At 44.4% G+C, this 23,616-nt stretch overlaps 1 protein-coding gene across 2 annotated transcripts in view; it reads left to right on the forward strand.

Moving 5' to 3' along the window:
• Lrrc28 (leucine rich repeat containing 28) overlaps window positions 1–23,616 on the forward strand; it is a 99,296-nt gene that overhangs the window by 74,253 nt on the left and 1,427 nt on the right. For both annotated transcript variants that reach the window (XM_057756293.1, XM_057756292.1), the window contains 2 exons: window positions 9,787–9,962; window positions 12,026–12,185. In XM_057756293.1, the coding sequence (XP_057612276.1) occupies window positions 9,787–9,962; window positions 12,026–12,185 (336 nt within the window). The remainder of the gene's footprint in view (window positions 1–9,786; window positions 9,963–12,025; window positions 12,186–23,616) is intronic.

Below are 23,616 nucleotides of genomic sequence, written 5' to 3' on the forward strand. Positions count from 1 at the left end.
CTCAGCGAGAAGACAGCCGGCAATACCGAACACAGAGGACAGCCGCTTCTGTGTTGGCCTGGCTCCAGGGAATGGGTAGTAAGTGCTGATTGCTCCAGAGAAAGCCATCCTGGGAACTGTGCCTTTCCCTCAGGAAGAGGGCACATTTGTTACCATGGGAAGCCCTAGACGAAAGAGCCTGTCCAGGCTGATGAAATCCAAAACCTTCTTGAAGCAGGAACAGTGGATTGTGTTACACGTTTTAGCTGAGTGGCTTTTCTAACAGCTGACTCTTGTCGCAGATGTGACACTACATAGTCATATCTTAGTGAATTCCTAAGGGGTTCACTCGAGAGGAATGACCTCACTGTAATACACAGGAAAGGATGGAAGCAGGCTCCCACACTGGCTCAGGCTGCACCGAGACCAGCCTCTCCACAGTGAGGAAATAGCTGCCATTTCGTGCTACCGATGGCCAGAATGTTCTTTTTGTGCAGAAGAGAAAGTTTTCAGCTTTGAGTTTGTACTGGCAGCAATGGTAGTTGATTTTAGAAAATGCCAAACCTTTGGGGAAATGAATAGTCAAGGAAAGAAACCAAAGTGCTAGTTAACAGTCTGTGTTTTCTTCATATTGTTATAAGCTTGTCTCATTGACGGTAATACAGAAAATAGTATTAACAGGAAATACATAACACCCAGTTTTATAATATTAATATTGGGGTGTGTGCAGTCCAGCTTACAACTAGACTGTGCTCCGTTTTCAGTCTGTTGCTTTAATTTAAAACTTTGAGTATTCTGGTCATTAGATTCCTAAGTCATTTATCCTTTTTAAGTCATTTAGCCTAATTTATACCTAAAAATGATACTTCTTAATGTAGTGTTTAAATGAAAAACCAATGTTCAAAATTCTAGGTGTTGCTGAAGGTCCCATTTTCCCCCTCTTTCTTCTGCCTATAAAATAAATCAAAGCCATGGTTCCCATTCTCAGACAGAGCCCTGGCACTGCCTACTTTTCTGTAGGAGACCGAGAAGCAAGGCAGACACGGTCCTGACAGAAAGAAAGGTGTGTCTAGCAAGGGAGCTTGTTTGAACAAGAATTTGGGTAACATGTTCCTTTGTTGGGTTTTAGCGAGCAATTGCCCTGTTTGGTCACTACAAAGCAAATAGTGTGATGAGCAAAGTGACACATGGCAGCCTCGTGGCCCTTGTGTGCAGCCAGGGATCGTGGGAAAACAGTGCGGAAGGGACTTGTACAAGACGATGCATGGCCCAGTCTCTGTTGACGTGGTGCTTCATTCTCGCACGTGCTGCTTCTAGCAGCCTTGCAGCCCCAGGTATCAAAGCACACTCCCGTTCAGCTCAAGGATCCAGGAAGTCAGCTCCAGCAGTACGGAGTGAATGGAGCTTTCGGGACCTGTAGAACTTAATGCAAAAATGTGGTTTATAATACATGTCTATATGTCTGTGTATAGAATACTACCTTAGATGATAGGAGTTTGTTTATTGTATTGTATACATACATATAAATATATAAATTAACTGTGGAGAAAGCTATAGAATGGAGTATAGAATACACAAAAAGCCACAAAATACAAATAAAATTATCCACAAATGTTTCAGAAGTCTCATGAAGTTAACTTTGGTATTTATAGAAATGTGAACAAGTTTAGCCCCTACTCATTGTGTATTTTTCAAATACTGGGCACTAGCAAACATGTCAGGATTGTGCTAGAGGTTACTAGAGAAGCAAAGGATTTCAATACTTACTCTGGCAAAAATAACAGTACAAATAGTTAATACCCTGAGAGCGATGATTGACACCTAGAGCATGAACTATCTGTTGTGTCCCAGCTCCGAGTCACACATTAAATCCTGTTGATTACACAGGTCAGCCATCTTCATAGTAGAAGGAGCTTCACAGGAAGCCACAGCTAGGAGGGGGAAGGACCCTGGGAGAGCCGAGTAGAGGCTAGCTGGCAGCCACAGCTTCATGGCATTCATGCTGTTTGCCAGTTTCATCCGGGCTGTTTTCTCTGGGATTGTCTGTCTCTTACTGCAGCGGTAAATGCCGTGAGTTCCCAAGCACCAGTTAGGGTTTTTGAGGGCCGTGAGTGGCACGTGTGGGCATGCAGGAGCACTTGATGGCAGAGTGGCCCCCCTGGGCTATTTCCCCAGAACCCTGGCTGTGTGAGACAAAGGAAACAAGCGTCTGTGCGTGGACCTTTCCAGCTGGATCTGGGAGCAGTTTCTTTAAGTGACCTAATGGTTTGTCACGCGGTCACTTGAGGTAATAGGATTGTTTGACTTAGGTGAACCAGTGGATTAAACATTTTTTAGATCACAGACCAGTTAGATTTTTTCCCAGTCAGTTGAAGCTATTTATTAATATATCATGAATAAATTTACTAACCTATAGTATATTTTAAACTTTGTTTTGAATTAGCATGCAAAGAATTATGTTTCAATCATATTTATTTTTGTTTATCCTCTTCCCTTCAGCCCATTTCCAATTTTGTATTCCATGTGCTCCTCACTATCTCCTTTCCTCTCGGTAGTCCCTACTTCCACAGCCCATACCTGCACGTGTGTGTACATATGAACAGTGAACCTATACCTGCACGTGTACGTACATATGAACAGTCAACCCATACCTGCACGTGTACGTACATATGAACAGTGAGCCCATCCCTGCACGTGTATATACATATAAGCAGTGAAAGCTGGGATCTACATGTAAGAGAGAATGTGCAATGTTTGTCTTTCTGAATCTGGGTTTCTTGGGTTAATATAATTTCCAGATGCCTCCATTTTCTGAAAATTCGTCGTTTTCTTTATGGTAGAGTATAATTTCATCATGCATCTCTCTCTCGATGGATTCCAGGTTGGTTCATTTGCCAGCTGCCGTGAGTTGAGCAGCAGCAGACCAGTGTGTGTGTCTGCAGTAGGGTCTAGTGCTTTGGATATATGCCCAGGAGTGTTGTAGCTGGGTCATGTGCGAGTTCTGTCTTCAAGTGTTTGAGAAATCTTCATGCTTATCTGTGCAATGGACGCACGGGTTGCACTCCCACTAGCAGTGAGTGAAGAGTCCTCTTTGCTCACACCCTCATCAGCATCCATTGTCCTTTGGTTTCTTGATGACAGCCATTCTGACTGGGGTGAAATAGAATCTCAAAGCAGTTTTGATTTGCATTTGCCAGATGTTAAATGCTTTTTAAAATATTTATTGACCACTTAAATTTCTTTTTTGAGAATTGTCTGTTCAGTCATTATTTTTGAGACATGATCATACATTTTGGGGCAAATACATAGCAAAATCTCAGTGGCAAGATGACATTGCTATTCAGTGAGCCTGTTTTAAGCTAATGATGAGTGACAGCTATGACAATACTGAATTAAAGGATGTTTTCTAATAAGTATTATAATTATCTAAACCAGAGGCCCTAAAATTTGAAATTTTAATAAGTTACTTAAGGGTACAACTTATATACATTTTTAACCTTCTAGGCATTTAGTCTAAAGTGTTTTAAACTGCTTGAATTATAAATCAGAGCTAGCAGTGTTCAATAATTGCTGGATAATCCTCTGTCCTGTTGTGAACTGAAGCTTGTTGTGTCTGCCGTTCCTTCTCATGGACAGCTGCCTCTTCGTCACTTCTCCACTGCCCCAGTCACTTCCTTTCTTGGATGTATGATGCTCACTTATCAAGGCAGTCCCTTCCAGCCTCGTCCATGTTCCAGCTTCTGATTGGTTGGAACTGCAGCTCCTGCCATGTTCCCTATACATACAATAGCTAAATCCCAGTTCATATTTTCCTCTTCCCTTGACTGCCATGGCTCTACTCTTACTCTGAAGCAGTAATTAGTAATAAAAAGAAAGCATACCTGTTCACATGGATTAGGATTTGCTGTGTACCAGACAGTGTGCTCTTGGTTCATGGGTGTGACGGTGCAACATCTTCCCAACAATTCTGTTTTCGAAAGGGAGAAATTGAAGGATGAAGGAAATTGTCTAAGAATCCTGGTAGCAGCCGTGTCATCATCCAAACTTACCCTGTGCAGTGGCCATCCTGCCGCCTCCTCCTTGCCTCTCTCTCCTTTGTCTGGGCTCACACCTATGTGACTGGGACTCTCCTGCTGACTCCTCCAGAGTCAAGTCCTGTGGAAGCAGCGCAGGGAAGACGGGCGAGAGAATGGCTGAGTCAGTCGGTGCATCCTCGCAGCCCTCGCTCAGCTGGCCCTGCGGGTGAATCTGGAAGTCACTCAATATATGGATCTTAAATTTAGTTCACCTCTTACATCCAGTGGTGAAGAGCAGTGCTAAAAAGAATTATCAAAGAAAGATTAAATGTCCTATAAAATGAGGGTACACTCGTTGGGTGTGAGCCCCTTCAGTTTAATCTGTCATTGTAACTGTAAGGGACAATAAGAACCTCAAGGAAGCAACCCTTTCTTTCCATCCCCTGACCCTTTTGTTGTCCTGGGTTTGGGCCTTGTCCATGCAGAAACACTCAGGATTGGGCTCAGGAGCAGCAGCAATGATGTGAAGTAAATATCCACGAATAACGTACTATAATCCCAGCACTTAGGAGATCAGTCAGGGAAGGATCATAAATTGGAAGCCAACTTTTTAATATGCTTTTTACTCCACATTTTTATTGTTTTAATTTTTGCTCAGGGTTCTCCTTATTCAGTGTGTATGAAAAATTCAGTATGGATGTAAACATATCCTTCAAGCTACAACTCAGATTATTCCTGCCCAGGTCAGGGCTATTTTATGCTACATAAAAATGACCCTATGGTAGCTGTTCATGATAGAATCTCTAAGGCGATCCACAAGGCCACAAAGAGTGCTCTCTTCAGAGAAATCCACAAATGCCCATCACACTAAAACTGTGCAATGAAAACTAAAGTTTGGAAATAGGTACCATTGTCTTACTGTATGAATCTATCAGAGTTCAGTTCCCACAGTCATGGAGGCTCCTCGGGATATGTAGGGAAGGACAGAATTCCCCTTTCTGTGGAGAAGCCCTGTCTTTGTTCTTTTGGCCTTCATCTGAGTTCATGGGTCTTACTCACGGTCTACTAATATAAATGTTAATCCTATCTAAAAATAGCTCCACAAGGACATCCAGCCTGGTGTTTGACTCAATACCTGGGCACTATGCCCTTGCCAGTGCCACAAAAAATAAGACATTTGCCAAAACTCCACTTGACAGATGGCTGTTATTTTCCTAAGTCATTGTTTCCTTGCTTGTGGCCTCCTCTTCTTACAGAGCATTGTGGTGCTCAGTTCTCCTAGCCTAACCCCTCGCCCTAGGAATTGTAGGTCCCAAATCGTCCCCAGCAGCTGCCGGTTTCCTCTAGTTTCCTCTTTTTCATCTTATATTCTAGAGGGAGAGTACCTGCCTTCTGCTCTTGTTTTTTCCACATCCCTGGGTTAGGGGTTTGCTTTGTTGTTGTTTGGTCAGTTGGTTGGTTATTTGCTTTTTTGATGACAAAATATCAGGCAAAATATCAGGCAAGAAGCAGCTAAAGAAGGAAGGGTTTGTTCTGCCGCACGGTTTGAAGGTATTCAGTCCATCGCTGCCGGGAAGCAGCTAAAGACGGAAGGGTTTGCTCTGGCGCACGGTTTGAAGGTATGCATTCCATCGCTGCCGGGAAGCTGAGGCAGCAGAGCAGCCAGGAAGCAGGGAGAGAAAAATACTGGTGCTCAGCTTGTTCCCCCTTTTCCTTCAACCTTTCACCCCAGCCAAAAAAATGGTGCTCCCACATGAGGAGTGCGTCTTTCCACCCCAGCCTGATCTAGAAATGCTCATACAGACACACCCAGAAGTCTGTCTCCTAAGTGGGTCTAGATCCTGTCCAGTTGGCAGCCAGTATTAACCATTACAGCTCCTTCAATACTCAACAGCCTTCCACTGGTTGTTTTTAGGAGGTCCCTGTTCAATCACAGGTGGAATGAGTTTGTTTGACTAGTTGGTTTTTATTTTTTATTTTTCTGACTCCTGGCTGGACCCTCACAGGTGCAGTGACCTTCTGGCAGCTTGCAGTCACTTAGCAGTTGGCTCAGTGTGCAGCTCGAGATGAGTTGAAGTGAGGTTTTGGGCCCCTAAGATGGCCGTTGCTTTATATTATTGATTACCGTGAAGGAAAAGAAAAGCAGACATTCTCATTCAAAAGACAAACAAGCATAAAAACCTGCCAGCAAACCAGATTTGGGGAGAGTCTTCATCTGGCAAAACAGATCTTGGAAAGCCAACATTAGTATACTTCATATTGAAAGAATTGAATCCTAGGTAAGTTTAGGAGAGGTCCAGATAAAACTAGTGTAAAGTTCAAGGCGAATCATAAGCACCTGAGAGTTACACTAAAAGAATTTAAGAAGGCTCCCGCAGGCAGACAGATCAGCGGACAGGATCTTCTGTGAAGTGGGTTAATCAGAACCGTGTAGGACTAACAACGCGCTAAACAAATTCAGCACCGAAACAGATCAGAAACTCCTCAAGCATCCCAAAAAGTGTTTGGTTGGGAGCTTAACACAGTGAAGGCAGTATTCCAATTCACAGGTGAACACTTGTTTTATGTGAAAATGCTGCAGTTTGAGCTGTTTTATATCATGGACAAAAAAGATAAACAGCACCTACATGTAAAATAGTAGGATGAGTAACTAGGAGGAACCTTAGGACAGCCCTCCTGACAGAATCCAAGAGTTAGATGCTGGGAAGGAAACGGGGGGCACATGGGACCTCAGGGAGAGATGGCTGGGTGAGGAAATGGGGGGCGCATGGGACATCAGGGAGAGATGGCTGGGTGAGGAAATGGGGGGCGCATGGCTGGGTGAGGAAATGGGGGGGGCGCATGGGGCATCAGGGAGAGACGGCTGGATGGGGAAAGACAGCTTCCAAAGTGACCAGATGGAAATATTTCATTGTGAATGACAAAAAGTTGCCAATATGCAAGGTTCTAAGAATTGGTGTTTTAATTCAATTGAACACTCGGTGAAAGTGTTAATGGCAGGTCACAGAGGAGGAGATGTGAGTGACCGGTAAACAGCTCCAAAGGTGATGAACTCAGAAACCAAGCTGTTGATTTTCATCCGTCAGGACTGCCCAGGACGCACGTGATTGGTAACTCAGCTAAGATTGTATAAGCAAGCACAAGCCTACAATCCTTGGATAGGGCAATTTAGAACTTCTCCATATTTACGTTGTCGTTTCTGTGGCTAGCAGCTTCCATTTAGTAATGAAGATTGCTCTACATAGGTGTATTTCTTCTATTGTGACATCATATGGTGATGGGAGGGAAAGCTGGAAACCCGAGATGAACTCCGGACATGGCTGTCCAAACGATTTCTCTAGTTCTGGCTTCACGGCCCATGTGGTTACATGAAGAGCAGAGCATTATGGTACTGTGTGAGCCTGTTTGATTAAGGGCCGGGGGCAGGGCAAAAGAAAGGGTGTGTTAGTATTCAGGCACCTGTTCTGGCCTGACCTTGGGGTCCTGACAGGGTGCGTCCTCAGCTGTAGCCACTAAGAGCTGTGGACATTCACTACCTTCCCCTTTAAAAGGGCCCTGCTCACCTCACATCTCTCTCTTCCTCCCTTCCTTCCTCTCCCTACTCTCTTTTCTTCTGCTACTCTGGTCCCCAGAGACTGGTTTTCCCTTATCAGTTCATCCCCTTTCCCATTCATTTCCCCCCAATAAAAACCCCCCACCTGAGCTCTGTCACATCACATGGCCTCTTTGTCTCACACGCTGTTGTTTTTTTCTTCAAATTACAACAGGGTCTATCACTGCTTTTCTTTTTTTCCATATGTATAGAGAAAGAAAACTGAAGAACACACATGTGCGCACACACACACACACACAAGCAGCATTGGGACTGACTTAGAGACTGGAGATAGGGTTTGAAGTTGGAAGCCTAGATAAAAATCATTCACTTTTTATCAACCAATAGTCTTCACCATGAATTCAAACCATTTGACTTCAGCTCACATTTCTGCACCCCCTCTCCAGTACGCCTGGGTCCCTTTCTCCAGCCCCTGAAATGCAAGCACAGCATAGTCCCCAGGCTCTGAGACTGCAACCACAGCCACTCTTCATTCCGTGTGGCACTCTAGTCCACCAGCCTTCATTCCTGCTGAAACCAGGGAGCTCTAAGTCAACTGAGCCCCTCTGAATCCACCCGCAAAGGCCCACGGACAGACTGGTTCAGCTCCTCCACCCTGCCTTAGAAGGGTTAGTGTAACTGTTTTCCAGTGGAATGAACTTGTGATGAACTGAGGAACCCAGGATTTCTGCCTCCCAGGCCTGTGCCCAGTGCATCCTTTACTTCTCCAGCCAAAGTCAAAGATCCTGTCTTAGTGTCTGTTCTAGTTGGCTTTTCTGTTGTGATGAAAACACTCTGACCAAAAATAACTTTGGGAGAAAAGGGTTGGTTTGTCTTGTGCTTCTCAATGGCATCCCATCACTGAGGGAGGTTGGTGAAGAAATAGGCAGAGCCGTGGAGGAATTCTGGGTACTGGTCCTGCTCAGCTAGCCTTCTTACACGGCCCAGGACCACCTGCCTAGAAATAGTGCTGCCAACAGTGGGCTGGGTCCTCCACATCAGTCGTCAGTGAAGACACTCTCACAGACCTGGCCGCAGGCCCGTCTGATCTGGGCTGTTCTTGAGTTCCCTCCGATGACTCTAGGCTGTGTCAGGTTGACAGCTGAGACTGACTAGGACAGTGGTACCCAGAGGACCGCCTCTGTTAACCTTTGCCATTGGAGAAGAAAGGAATTAGGTGCCCGATGGTCTCAAAGTTAAGGGTGGTTAGAGCAACCCTGCGGCAGAGAGCAGGAAATAGAGCATGGCTTAGCCATCCTATATGCCGTGAATGAAAACCATCAAACTTCAGTTAACAGCTAACATTCCTGGCCCACATATTCTCCCCGCATGCACGTGGAAACATCCACTAAAGTTAATGTCTGTCACTTTAAATGGGTATAGCTTTTTCTACACAAAAATGTTAAAAATATTAAATAAACATATTGTAACTCAAGAGAGTACCACATTCCCCACCCACTCCCGCCAAGGGAATGGAATGTGGTGTGCACCACAGTATATGTAGAGAACTTTGAATATCACCTTCTGCTCTGTTTGAGATGGGTCAGCCTTGATGCTTCACAGCCAGACTAACTGGCCTGCTGTCTTCTGGCGAGTCCACTGTCCCCGTCTCCCATCTCTTGGTAGAGACCCACTTGGCTTAAAGATGTCAGTGTCCCTATGTCTTGCTTCTCTGTGCCGTCTGGACATCCAAACCCAGGTTGTGGGGCCTGCAGAGCACATGCTGCACCTGCTTAGATATCGTCAGCTCTTAGCTCTTTCTTCACTCCCGAAAGTGTAACCCCAGTACTTAGGAGGCAGAATCGGGAGAGTCTCTGCAAGTTCAAGACCAGCTTCATCGATGTAGTGAATTCCCTGTACAATGACAAGAAAAGAGAATCAACTTGAAAGCTTCCAGCAGCATAAACTCAGAAAGGGTAGTAAAATGGGGGGGAAGCGGAGCTTACCCAGCAAGCTTCACAGGTCCTCTGAAGGAAGGCTTCTGCAGAGGCAGCCTTGCTGGAAGTCATGCAGCCGCGCTCCAGCTGCTGCTTGTGTCTCTGAGCCAGGACTGAGTAAAGAGCCTGGGTCAGCATCTGCTCACTGTGAAGGAAACTGGCAGCTCAGTCACTAAATTGTCGCATCCACATGTGATCGCCTTGTGAGCTGGCACACAGCCCTACCTCACGACTGATGCTGCTGTGTTGTGTCGTTATGCAGCTGTGGCGTCACCATCCAGGTGTCTGAGGTGAAACTGCTGTCCTTTTCGTCCGGGCAACTGACCGTCTTCCTCCCGGCCGAGGTAAAGGCCATTGGCACAGAGAACGACCATGTCCTGCCCTTGCAGGAGCTGGCCATGCGGAGTCTCTACCACACCTACCACAGGGTTCCAAAAGGTGCGTACATGGCCTTCTCTTCTGTCCCAGTCAGGAAATGAATACTTGGCTTTTGTCCTGTCTGTTTTAGTTTTCATCTTACATTTTTTTGTTGTTATCATGACAACGTACACATTTCATACTGAATTGACTATTTTAACCAACTCTACAGTTCCCTGGTATTGAGTTTATTAGTGGTTTTCCTGTCCCAGCCTCCCCGGAAGCTTGTCCTGTGCTCATATGTGCAGGACTAGGGCTTTTCTTTGAAAAGTTTTAATATTTTCAACACTGGTTTCTTTGGTACCTTCTGCAGATACACAGGAACATTCATTAAAATGTGGTTTTTCTTGCAAAGGATAGTGGTTCCCAGAGAAACTGTTTTAAGTTAGAGAAACTGGTGAGTGCAGGTGTGTTTGGGTGAGGTGAAAATCTGGCAGTGGCGAAGCAGAGTTAAATATCTCCTCCAGAAGAGCCGGGCTCTGCCTTTCTGTCTCCTCGTTTCCTGCGAAGGTAAGGTAAAGAAATACGAGAAGCCTTTGGCAGCGCTGTCAAGCAGGCCAACGCTTGCTTTGGAACGGGTCTGGCCATAGGTAGACTGCAGAGGTGTTGTTGACACGTATCTGAGGCTCCTCAGGAAAGCACCTAGATGGGGCTGGGGACGTGGCTGAGTAGTCGAGCATGTGCAGTGAGCTGAGACCAATTCCAGCAGCAACAGAAACGGACAGAGAAAAGAGGCAAACGCAGATAAACACGACCAGAACAGTGTTAATAAGAAAATACATTTCATGCTTGTAAATATTTATTTAGTGTGTATTAGTGTGTGAGTACATGTGTGGGGTAAGGGCTCCCGTGGAGGCCAGAACTGGGCATCACATTCCCCACACTTGATGTGGGTGCTGGGACTCAAACCCTGTCCACTCGTGGTGTGGCAAGCGCTCTTTAAAGCTGCTAAATGTTTTGTCTTTGTATTTGGGGAGGGAGCGTGGAGTTCAACTAAAACAACAACAGAAAACAACTTATACTTCCAGGAATATCTAGTTAGTCCAGAGCTATTTTTAAAGATTTATTTATGGAGTGTGCGTATGTGTGAGTGAGTGTGTGTGTGTACATGCGTGTATGCCTCGCACTGTGTACATGTGGAGGTCAGAGAGTAACTTGGAAGAGTTAGTTCCATGTGTGTTCCAGAGATCAAACTCAGGTCTTCAGGTTTGGTGATACTCACCCTTACCTACTGAGCCATATTGCTGGTCTGGAAGCTGTTTTTTGTTTATCTCTTTTGTTTGTACTGAACAGGAAATTTTCAGTTATATACTTATATATGAATTACATTTTTCTAAGTGGGTATTGCTCATTCTGGGCAGATATAAGAGGCTAAAACCTTCTGTTTCCTTGCTGAGTGTTCCCCCTTCCAGTGCGTGTTTAGCATGAGCGTTAAGACAGCGTAAGCCCATGTCAAGTGCCTGGATGCTGAGAGGGTTTGCTGGCCTCTGTGGCTCGGACTGGGCTGAGGAAGAGCGTTCACCGTTTTTGTTCATGAAAACTGAAACAAGGAAAAGCTTGGTCTCCTGATTTTCCGCTCATCCTCTTTGACTTCCAGCATCTGATAGTCTCCAGTAATTAGCCTTTTCATAATTTAGCTTTCATTGGCAGTTAATTGAGCAAGAGCCTGGTCGCTTCAGGGAGAGCTTAATGGGAGTTGGTGAGAGCCTTCAGACCTCGTCCTCCTCCAGTTCTCTCACTTATGAAAGGCTGCAGAACCCGCTCCGCATAGACGGACGCCTTTTGATCCTCGTTCCTAAAGACTATTTGATCTAATTCTTTCCTTGCCTCTGCCTCAGGACAGCTTCTAGCTGCTCTTAAAAGAGTGGATTTTCATTTTCCCTTAGTGTCAAAAATATAAAAAACATCTTTCATTTCCTAATAATGTTAGATTTTACTGAATACCTATCAGATAACAGAATTTCCAACATGAAGTGCTTTTAACTGTTTGAGCTTATTTGGTAACAAAGAGAAGTGTTTTCAAACGTCCAGTTTAAGGAAATGGATTTTTCACTCATCTGCCTGATTTTTCTCTTCTGTTCCAGATCTGAACTTTTTGTCTCCAATCTCATTACCCAGAAGTCTCCTGGAGCTGCTGCACTGCCCCCTGGGGCACTGTCACCGGTGTAGTGAGCCCATGTTTACCTTCGTCTATCCCAAGCTCTTCCCCTTGAGAGAGACACCCATGGCAGGCCTGCACCAGGGGTAAGCAGGCCTAAGTGGGCACCGGGGTTCACACCTGGGCCAGGGGTGCAGCGCGGGAGTGGTGGGGGGGGTCATGCATGGAAAGGGTGTTGACTCTACAGCTTAAAGGGGCTAAATCAGCCGTTCTCAACCTGTGGGCCATGACTCCTTTGGCGGGATTGAGCGACCCTTTCACAGGGGTGACCTAAGACCATTGGAAAACAGATACTTACATAACAATTCATAACAGTAGCAAAATTGCAGTTATGAAGTAGCAATAAAATAATTGTATGGTTGGGAGTCACAGCAGCATGAGGAACTGTGTTAAATGGTCACAGCAATAGGAAAGTTGAGAAGCACTGGGCTAAATGAAGTGTGGCCATTGTCACTGCTACAAGAAAGCCTGGCTGCCCCCTTAGGCTTTGGGACTTGTTTAGAGCACACACACAGCCGCACGTGTTGTATGGAGCAGCTTGTTCACTCTAGCCCGTCTCCTGGTGCAAGGGGAGACAACCTTCGTATGCGGAGAGCTCAGCCTTGTGTTTGCCTGGCATACCCGAAAGCGTGTGGCCACACTGTGCACACAGGCTTGTTTCTGCTCTGAATCTAACTCTCTCAACGGCATTCCCATGCCACTCTGTATTTCTTGGCAGAATGCCTTGAATTCATGAAGAATGTTCGCTAAGTAAAATCCAGAGCCGATACTGTTATTTAGAGAAAGAATGCCAGACAGAGAAAGGTAGGAAAGCATCGGAAAATCCCCATGTGCCTGGCCGTGCCTTATGGGTTTTCACATCTGATTTTATTTGTCTTGTTTTGAGACAGGGTCTCATATAGCCCAGACAAGCATGAAACTAGCTGAATAGCAGGGGATAGCTTTATCCTCCTACCTCTGCTTCCAAAATGCTGGGGTTGCAGACAGGCCCCACCGCATCCAGCCTAAGTTTGAAGCTTGAATACATCAAAGCTAGGAGGAGGAAAGAAAGTCTGATATCTAACTTGTCTGTGGAGTACGGCATTTGGGGTGGGGAAGGTTCCAGGTGGTTGTCGATGCCAGCAAGAGTTTCCATTGTGATCATTTTTGTTTGAGACATAATCTTGTTATGTGACAACCCAGGCTGGCCTCAAACACAGGATCTTTCTGCCTCGGCCTCCGGGGGGGTGTGTGTGTAAATGGTCTCACAGGTGTGCACTACCAACCAATGTTGTTAGGATCATTTTATAAAACCCTTTCCAAGGTTTCACTCTCCCGTTCTCTCTCCCTTCCTGTCTTTTTGCTTTCTTCCTTTCTTTCCTCCAAGGTCTTGGAAATAGAGCCCACAGCTTTGTGGGTATTCTAGGCAAGACTCAATACCCGCAGCCATGTTTTTGGTTCTTAATCTATATGGGATAGGAGATAAAAATCAGAGACTTTGCACTGAGAACTTGGGCAACTTGCCCGGCTTCCCCAGCCTCAGAGTGGGGCAAGAACAGTCTGCATCGTTGGCCGTACTTAGGTTAGCAGATGAGGAAGGCAGACACCTGGCACATGATAGTTACTCAGCAAATGGGGCCACCTCCTCTGTGTCCCTGCCTGCTCCCTCCCAAGCTATGCATATTTTTCCTTGCCCTGGATAATCCTATTTGATATGCGTTAGGTTCCTATTTCAACATTTTTGTATTTTTTTTAACGTTTTCTGCACACAGAAGCTCTCCTCTGGACCTTTTTAATTTGATGCTTGTTCTGGGAAAAACAAACAAGCCTCCTTGTGCTGTTTGTTTTCCTCTATACCCAGCAGAGCGTTGGAGGGTTTTCCACACACATGGCCCCAGTTGTCTGACACTGTCTACCGGGACATGGTAGATCCACAGGCTGAGGCTCAGACCCCAAGGCTGCCCACCCCGCCTAGGCACCATGCAAAAGCCCCAGTTAGCTTGTGCTTCTAACTAGTGGGTATACACTGGGGCTTCCAGAGTCCCTTCTTTGGGTTCAGTTAATTTACTTGAGCAACTCACAGAACCCAGGGAAATATTTAAACCAGCTTCTTTAAAGAGCATCACAAAGAGTACATATGCAGGATACTCAGAAGAGGCCTGGGGAAGAAGTGTGGAGTGTTCCTCTCCCTCAGTGTGCCAACCTCTCAGAATCCCCGTGCACCCAACTATCTGAGAGCCCTGAAAATGGCCTGTGGGTTTTATGGAAACTTCACGATGTGGTCTGGTTGCTGGCAGACCTGGTGCGGGAATCCACTGGGTGTCTTTCTAAGCATTCTTCTTGCCCTCTCTGTGCATGGGTCATGTGTCATTCTTCCCTCTAGGTTACGTGCAGAACCTTCTGGAATGATGAGGGTCTTAAGACTTAAGGAACTGCTACTGGACAAGATCAGATCAATGTTTTATTGCCTGCTCCATTACAGAAAAGTGGGATAAGATTAGCATATCTTTGGCTTACCTTGGGAAGAAATTTCTGGGGCAGGAACCATGGATTAAACCAATAACAACATTAAAACTATATATATCGTATAGCAGATTATTTCTAATCTTAGGTGATCACATAACATGGGATTGCCTTTAAACGAAAGAGGACAGACAGGCTCCCAGGGAATTCCTGTAGGGAATAGGTTAACAAAGTAGACCCATCTATGAGAACAGAAGCATGAAGCAATCGAGTACACGGCCCTGATTCTAACTCCTCCACCTGAGAGATCTGGGGCAGATAGTTGACTATCTCTGATTTTCGTCTTCCCGGCTATAGATTGAGGATAATATATTCTGAGCACCATCATTATGAAGAATCAGTCACAGGGCAGTAATGACTATTAAGTCCTGGTGTTATTTATTCTTATAGCTTAGGGACTTGCCATTCTTACTTTATTGTGTCTTTAGCAAGTGATCTTCATTTTAGCAACTTATAGAAAACTCTCATTTGCTTGTTCAGCTGCAGTTAGAAATCCTCATGCATCACTGCTGTGCAGTTTCCCAGGCTTCCTTAGTGCACACACAGCTGGGAACTGTGAGTTCCAAGTGCCCACTGTAAACAGACTCTCTTCTTACCATAGAAGTCACTAAAGTGAAGTAGTCGTTGTGTTACCTTTACATGCCGTTTGGACAACTTAACCATGATTCCAGTCAGGAGTACTAATTTCCCCACTTCAGCGTAGAAGTATGTGTATGCTTCTCTCGTCTCAGACACAGATGTGATAGTACGACTGTAAAGACGCGTGTGGCATAGCCGGGGCTTAGGTGGAGTGCTCTTTTGCTGAGCAGAGCCAGGGGCCTTGTTTAAGCAGGGAAGAAGTACCATGATACCATCGTGGGTTTCTGTGGGTTAATGCTGGGGTCTGAAACTGAGAGTCTGTGGCTTTCTTCTCATCCAGCAGCCCGCACTCCTTCCCCCGTTGCTGGGGACATTGTATCAGTTTGGTTTTTTTTGTTTTTTTTTTTTACTTTACTTTACTCCTGTAGTCTTTTATAATGAAGCCCAAATGCTTATTGTAAGAAACAAAATAAGTATTTTCAGTCTCATAAACTCTAAAAGGTTTAGATAATATTATTTTGAAGTTTTCTAATGTGTTCAGTTTAGTTTATATTAAAACAATGTATTTTTTGAGGGGGGGGGCGCCCAAGAGTGGTTTTGCTGGATCCTGAGGTAGTGATTCCTAATTTTCTGAGAAACTGCCGTACTGATTTCCAAAGTGGTTGTACAAGTTTGCATTCCTACCAGCAATGGATGAGTGTTCCCCTTACTCCACATCCTCTCCAGCATAAGCTATCATTGGTGTTTTTGATTTTAGCCATTCTGGCAGATATAGGATGGTATCTCAGAGTTGTTTTGATTTGCATTTCCCTGATGGCTAAGGATGTTGAACATTTCCTTAAGTGTCTTATGGCCATTTAAGATTTTTTTATTGAAAATTCTCTGTTTAGTTCTGTACCCCACTTTTCAATTGAGTTATTTAGAATTTTGATGTCTAATTTCTTGAGTTCTTTATATATTTTGGAGATCAGTCCTTTGTCTGATATGAAGATCTTTTCCCATTCAGTAGGATGCCTTTTTGTCTTATTGACTGTGTCCTTTGCTTTACAGAAGCTTTTCAGTTTCAGCAGGTCCTATTTATTTATTGTTGCTCTCAGTGTCTGTGCTACTGGGGTTATACGTAGGAAGTGGTCTCCTGTGCCCATGTGTTGCAGTCTACTTCCCACTTTCTCTTCTATGAGGTTCAGTGTGGTCAGATTTATATTGAGGTCTTTAATCCATTTGGACTTGAGTTTTGTGAATGGGGATAGATATGAATCAATTTTCATTCTTCTACAGGTTGACATCCAGTTATGCCAGCACCATTTGTTGAGGATACTTTTTTTTTCCATTGTTTAATTTTAGCTTCTTTGTTAAAAAAAAAAATCAGGTTTTGGGGCTGGAGAGATGGCTCAGCGGTTAAGAGCATTGCCTGCTCTTCCAAAGGTCCTGAGTTCAATTCCCAACAACCACATGGTGGCTCACAACCATCTGTAATGAGGTCCAGTATCCTCTTCTGGCCTGCAGGCATACATACAGACAGAATATTGTATACATGATAAATAAATAAATTTATTAAAAAAATCAGGTATTCAGAGGTATGTGGATTAATATCCGGGTCTTTGATTCTTTTCAGTCGGTTAACCTCCCTGTTTTTATGCAAGTACCAAGCTGTTTTCATTACTGTAGCTCTGTATTAGATCTTGATGTCGGGGATGGTGATGCCTCTGGAAGTTCCTTTATTGTACAGGATTGTTTTGGCTATCCTGGGGTTTTTGTTTTTCCATATGAAGTTGATTATTGTTCTTTCAGGGTCTGTGAAGAATTGAGGGATTTATCCCTACTGCATGTGCTGACTTTGGGGGAACCTATTCTCTTTGGATGGATACCTTGCTCATCCTAGATATAGTAGGGAGGGCCCTGGACCTTCAAAGCAATGTGCCTTACCTTCTCTGAGGACTGGATAGGGGTGGGATGGGAGGGTATGTGGAGGGAGTGGAAACTTGGATTGGTATGTATAATGAAAAATAAAGAATAAAATGTTAAAAAAAAGAAAAATACTTGGAAAAAAAAACAATATGTTCTGTCAGCCAGGATCTTAATTCATGTAGACATCTGGTATTATTTTAAAAGGGAGCATATCGACTATTCTCTTAAAACAATGTTCATAGAAATGTTAGTTTCTTCCTAAATTTAACAAAGTAACAATATTTTACATAACTGTAACTATGAAGCATTCAGATATGTACCAGGGTAGACTAGCTAGTAAATTCATGGCTTTGGATGCATAGAAAACCATTTTTCATTCCCAAAACTTCATTATCTATTTATTAAAATAGATATTTACTGTATCATTTCTTAGACTGTAATACACATCTGGCTTTTCCAAAGCATGAAAGGAGCCTCCCATGTTCTATTTCCTAACAGGAAGGTGACCACACCATTCTCAAGTGGCATTAGTTCTCTGGTTTGAACAGATAGCACGAGGTAGCCAGCCTCACGACTGTGTTGTCTTGGGTCAGAGGTTGGAAGCCAGAGGTCAAGATGTCACTCAGCTGGGTCTTTCTGAGGCCCTGACAGGACCTTCCTGGGCCAGGCCCCTCTCCTTGACTTGTGCATGGCTTCCTTGTCCCTGTTCGTGTTCCCGTCATCTCCCCTCTAGATTGTGCCTCTTTGAATGTCTCTGTTGTGAGGACACCAGGCATAGTGGATTCGGTCCTACCCTAGTGATTGTATTTTAGTTATTACTTATACAAGGACAGGCTGCCATAGCAGAATCCTATAGATCAGGTGGCTTGAATCTCAGAAATTATTTTCTTATCGTTCTGAAGGGTAGAAGTCACAAATCGGAGTAGCTGCATGTTTGGTCTGGTGAAGGCTCCCTTTCTGGCTTACAGATAGCAAATTTCTTACTGAGAGAAAGAGAAAAGACAGCACTAGCTGTCTGGTGTCTCCTACAAGGGCACTAACCATGTCAGGGTCCCACACTTATGACGTCATTTTTCCTTACTGCATTATTCAAAAATGACTGCTAGCCCACCTAGTGTGTGCCGTGCTCTGGAATGGGATTTACTGTAACTGAATCACCTAATTCTTCTCACGCCCAGAGTCTGGGGCAGCCTCTGCTTCTGCGCAGGGACGTTCTCATGAGAAAGTCTCTGATAGCCTAAATGTGTCGACTGTGTACGATGAGCTGTTTGCTAGGTGACTCTTCCACAAGTTATGAGCGTGGGACTTCGTCCTATCAGCTCTTATAAATATTATTTTTCTTCTGGCTTGAATTTCTGTAATGAGTCAAAGATAGGATTTTTATTTTTAATCAGGAAACACATTTACAAGAGAAAATCCCACGTTTCTCACGATGCCTGTGGGCTCCGGTCTGTGCCAGCGGCATTGTGATTCGTCTCCTAAGGAATCATCGTGGTTCTGTATTTTAAAACCAACTCAAATGCTCTTTCTGCTGCCCAGCTGTAAATACACACAGATTCTGAGTGTGCAGAATGCCTTGTGTTCTTTGTAGCCCTTGTCAGCAGCCTTTCCTAACTGGAGCTGGCGCATAGCTGTTTCTCCCCTGAGACCCCCGACCCTCCGGGGCCACGGTGAGCACACACCAACTGTGGTGGTGGTGGTGGTGGTGGTGGATTCCCCAGCAGACTTGTGACAGGCCTACCGCCAGTACTGTAAGCAGACACGACCAGCTGCTACAGGAGCCCCTCAGAAGCAGGGAAGTCTGTGGCCTTGCCATGTCCTAGCAGCACAAGTAGACACCTCCAGGTTCTCCAGGTTCCTTCCGGGCTCAGGCTGTTTTTGCTTAGAAGCTTAACTTTTAAAAAACTTGGCAGTTGCAGTATTAAAGATAGTATCCCTGGATGAAGGAGCTGGCTAACAGCGGTCAAGCCCTGCCTCAGCAGTTAAGTGTGCACTACTGCTCTTGCCGAGGACCTGAGCTTGGCTCCCAGCACCCATGCGGAGCAGCTCACAGCCACCAGGAACTTCAGCTCCAGCGGCATCCACTGCCTTCAGCCTCTGAGGGCGACTGCACTCACATATGCCTGTCTACACAAAGAACACACACACACACTTAGAACTAAAGATAAATCTTACAAGTAAGAGTCTGACTTTACCAGCTAATTCTCCAAAACACATTATATGCTTAAGATCTTGTTGTGTCTGAAGCCATTTTACTTGCTACTTATACAAATGTATATATTCTGATGTTGAATAAAAATAACAGGGCTAGAATTCGGATTTTAATCATTCAGGAGGGCAGGGTCATAGCTCAACAATAGAGTGCTTGCCTCACATGTGTGAGCCCCTGGATTCAATCACCCCTAGCACTTCCAGAAGAGAAAGGAGGGGCAGAGGGAGGAAGGAAGGAAGGAAGGAAAAGAAAGAAGGAAAGAAAGAGAAAAGAAACAATTACAAACAGTACAAAATATCTCACAGAAAGCTCATGTAATTTCCTGAATTAAGAAAAATAACTCCAGCCAGGCTTGATTGTTCCAGACCAGGGAGTATCTGAGGCAGGAGGATTACAAGTCCAGCATCTTCTGAGGTGTAGGGTGAGTTCAAGGCCAGCCTGGAAAACATAAGACAAAAGACCATGTCTCAAAGTGAAAATAAAACGCAGCTGGAAACACAGTCCAGTGATAGAGCGCTTGCCTAGATGAGCCATGCCTTCGATTCAGTTCCTGGAACCACGGAAGGGGGTGCAGCTAAGTGAAATCCCCTATTGCGTTTTCACTCTTTAAAAGTCTCTTTGTTTGACTTGATTGTTTTTGTTCTTTTGGTTTTTGAGACAAAGTCTCACTCTTGGTAGCCCGTGCTAACCTGAAACTTACTCTGTAACCCAGGCTAGCCTTGAATTTGTAATGGTGCCATCTTTATATTTCAGTTAACTTAATCTAGAAAATCCTTAAGAGATAAGACATGCCCACGGGTTTGTTTCTGTGATTCTAAATCCTGTGGATTGACAGTCAAGGTCAACTATCAGGTTACTAGTGCACTGTGAAGCTTGTCTGGGATTCTGGTCTGCTTCATTGGCTTACGTCTCTCTCAGCCAGCACCAAACTGCAGCTGCAAGGCTTAGCACAGCAACGACGGCTTGGTTGGCTCAGAGGTTAAGAGCATTGCCTGCTCTTCCAAAGGTCCTGAGTTCAATTCCCAGCAACCACATGGTGGCTCACAGCCATCTGTAATGAGATCTGGTGCCCTCTTCTGGCCTGCAGGCAAACATGCAGACAGAATATTGTATACATAATAAATAAATATTTTTAAAAAAAAAGTTGTTCTAGGTGATGCTTGGGTCTGGATTTTTTGTTTTTATTTTTTATTTTTAAGCTTATTCTTGGTCCAGTTGGTTGGTGGTTTGGTTTTGTAGATTTTCTGTGAGAATTACATTTAGCCTATAGATCAGTTTGTACGGAATCTATGTCTTTACGGCATAGACTCCTATACTGAATTCTTTCATAGAATTATTTATTGAATCCTAATGAATGTCGTGTGTCCACCTACTGAAGTGTTCCTTTCTTTCATCAGAATCTTACAATTGTCCTCATACAAATCCTGAGATACTTTGTTTATATCCAAGGATTTCATTTTCTTTTTGTAGTCTTAAATGGTATTTTTACTTCAATTTCCATGTGCTCATTGTTCATATAAAGAAATATCTGTTGTTTTTGCAATTGTCTTGTATGCTGTAGCTTACTAGTTTTGGGGGGGATTTTGGAGTATTTTTTGTAGGTTACATGGAATTTTCTGCATAGACAATTATGTCTTACCATCTGCCAATAAATAATATCCTCCCTTCTGGTTGCCTTTTTTCTTGCTTTATTAAAGTGGTTAGAATTTCTAGTGCTATGCTGTGGTTTGAGAACAACTCCTTGCCCTCCTCACCACCATCTTAGGGGGAAGCATCTGCTTTTTCATTGCTAAGTACAATGGTAATGGCGTTTACTTTTTAAGTACATTCCTTTTAGCAGATTGAAGAAAATTTCCTATATTTGTACACTGAAAATTTCCTTAAGGGTACACAGTATATTTTGTAAAATGCCTCGCCTCTCCCTTTTTTCTTTCTTTAATGTTCCTTTGTGTTACTTTATGTATGGGACTATTTGCCTGCAAACATGTATGTGTACCATGTGCATGCCCTGTTGGATCCCCTGGAACTGGAGTTACATATGGTTGTGAACCACCATGTGGGTGTGGGAACTGAATCCAGACGCTCTGCAAGAGCAACACTGTTGTTAACCTCTGAGCCATCTCTCCAGCCCTTTTTTTTTCTTTTAGAGGTTCAGGGTCTTATTCACAGTTCTGGCTGGCCTAGAACTCACTACGTAGCCCGAGCCAGCCTCTAACTCATAGAGCCCTCCAGTCTCATCCTCCCAGCTCTAAGACTCTAAGCATGAGCCACTACTCCCAGCTGTGCTTTTTATGGGGATTAATAAGTCATTTGGTTTTCCTCATTTAGCTTGTTGGTACATTGATGCGTCAGATATTCAGCCACTTTACATGCCCACAGTGACTCTCCCTTGATCACTATGCATAGTATTTTGTTGTTGTTTTTATACTTTTTCCTGTTACTTCTTGAGTATCCTTTACTCTGTCCTCATGAGAGCTATTAGTTTATATTATTCTGGGGCTTTGGGTTTTGTTGGTTGGTTCCTGTTTGATTTGGGAGTCAAGATAATGCTGTCTTCATGAGTTAGGAACTCTTCTTTTTCTATAAAGGAAATTAGTCTTTAACTATTAGTTAGGATTCTCTAAGAAAACCCATCTGATAATAGAATATCTTTTAAATTACAAATCTAGCTTTGTCATTGGCCTTATGTTTTCATGGGCTGTCTATTTCATCTTGGCTGAGGTAGGTTTTGGTCATTTGTGATCTTCAAGATAGTGATCTTCTAGGTTGACAATTTATGTATTTAAAATGGTCAGCGTGTCCCTTATACCTTTTCATTAGCCGTGAGATCCATAGGGATAGTTTTGGTTTCATTTCCAGAAGAATCTGTGTGCCATCTCTCTGTCTTGTTAAAGGCTTTGAATTAGTGACCTTCATCTAAGAATCGACTTTTATCCCATTGCTTCCTATTCTTTCTGTCTCCTGCTTGATTCCCTGTGATGTTCCACCCACCTAAGCCTTACTCCCTCTGCAGTCTGAAGGGGAGTTCTGACTTGTCTCATCACCTCTCTGCGTCCAGGCATCTGCTGCCCATTCCCTGATGGCCTAGTAATGCATTCAACACTGAAGCCTCAGTAAAGCGCCCTTGTTGGCCAAGTCCGACCATAGTCTTGGTTTCTTTGGCTCAAATGTTTAGAACCCAGGTCTCATGTGCTCTCCAGGCTCTCACTGGGATGATACGACAAAGTTCCTTTAGTATGTGCATCACCTTAAGGTGAGTGCTGGATGGTGCTGGGATTTCCTCTTTATGGCCGTACAGGCCTTGAGTATTGGTGATGGTGGGTCCTGCCTGAATAGATCCGGCACTTCATTTTCAGACAGCCACCCTCTATGAAGCCATTGAAGCCTTTTAGGTAAAGAACACCTTCTTAGAAGGTGGACAGCTTCATTTCCAGTATGAAGATCTCTAGAGACTCATGGTTCTTAGATTGGCCCTGTCCGAAGCCTCAAGTTCCTGACTTTACTGACCGGAACCTTTGCCTTATGATCCTTTGCATGGTCACGTTCCCCAGAGTTGAGCAGTAGTTGACGTGGTGTGAGAACTGGACTGGAGTCCAGCACCCACATAAACCTGTGTTGGCGTTGCAGCCTGTCTGTAACCCTAGCCCCAGGAGTTAGAGATGGAACCCCAGAGCCAGCCGAGCAGCCAGTCTAGCTGAATTGGTGACTCTAGGTTCCAGCGAGGAATCCTGCCTCAGTATAGAAGGTCAAGGAAGATGTACACTGTTAGCCTCTGGGCACACACATTTATGCACACACGCGCATCCCATACACATTACAGCAGGCACCCACGACTGCACGTGCGCGCGCGCACACACACACACACACACACACACACACGAAGTCAAGATACCTTTACCTGGTATATGGCTTGCTCTCCTCTGTATCTGGACTTGAGCCACATGCTTCAGCTCATGAGAAAATGATTCCTTTAGGATCACCATAGACATTCTCTTGCTGTGTCTTGATCTGAGATTGGAAGACACTAAGCATATCTGGGTTTTGGTTAATTGGTTTGTTGTTTCTAATTCTCTTTAGTCAGGAAAGGCCATCTTGCCCGCAGACTTTGACCTCACCCTGGTGCCATAACTATTGAGTGTTCCAAGCACTTGGTCTCCCAGGCCTTGCCATCCACTGTTACCCTGTCTGACACTTTGAGGGCCGATGGTCAGCAGTGCAATGTCAAAGGCCGTCTGCAGAGGTTTCTTTCCAGGACCACAGAGAACGGCAGAGATAGGATCAGGTGCTGAGCAGTCCGCACAGGCTGTCCTGCGACA

The sequence above is a fragment of the Chionomys nivalis genome, chromosome 23 (assembly GCF_950005125.1).
Source record: "Chionomys nivalis chromosome 23, mChiNiv1.1, whole genome shotgun sequence".
Classification (NCBI taxonomy): Eukaryota; Metazoa; Chordata; class Mammalia; order Rodentia; family Cricetidae; genus Chionomys; species Chionomys nivalis.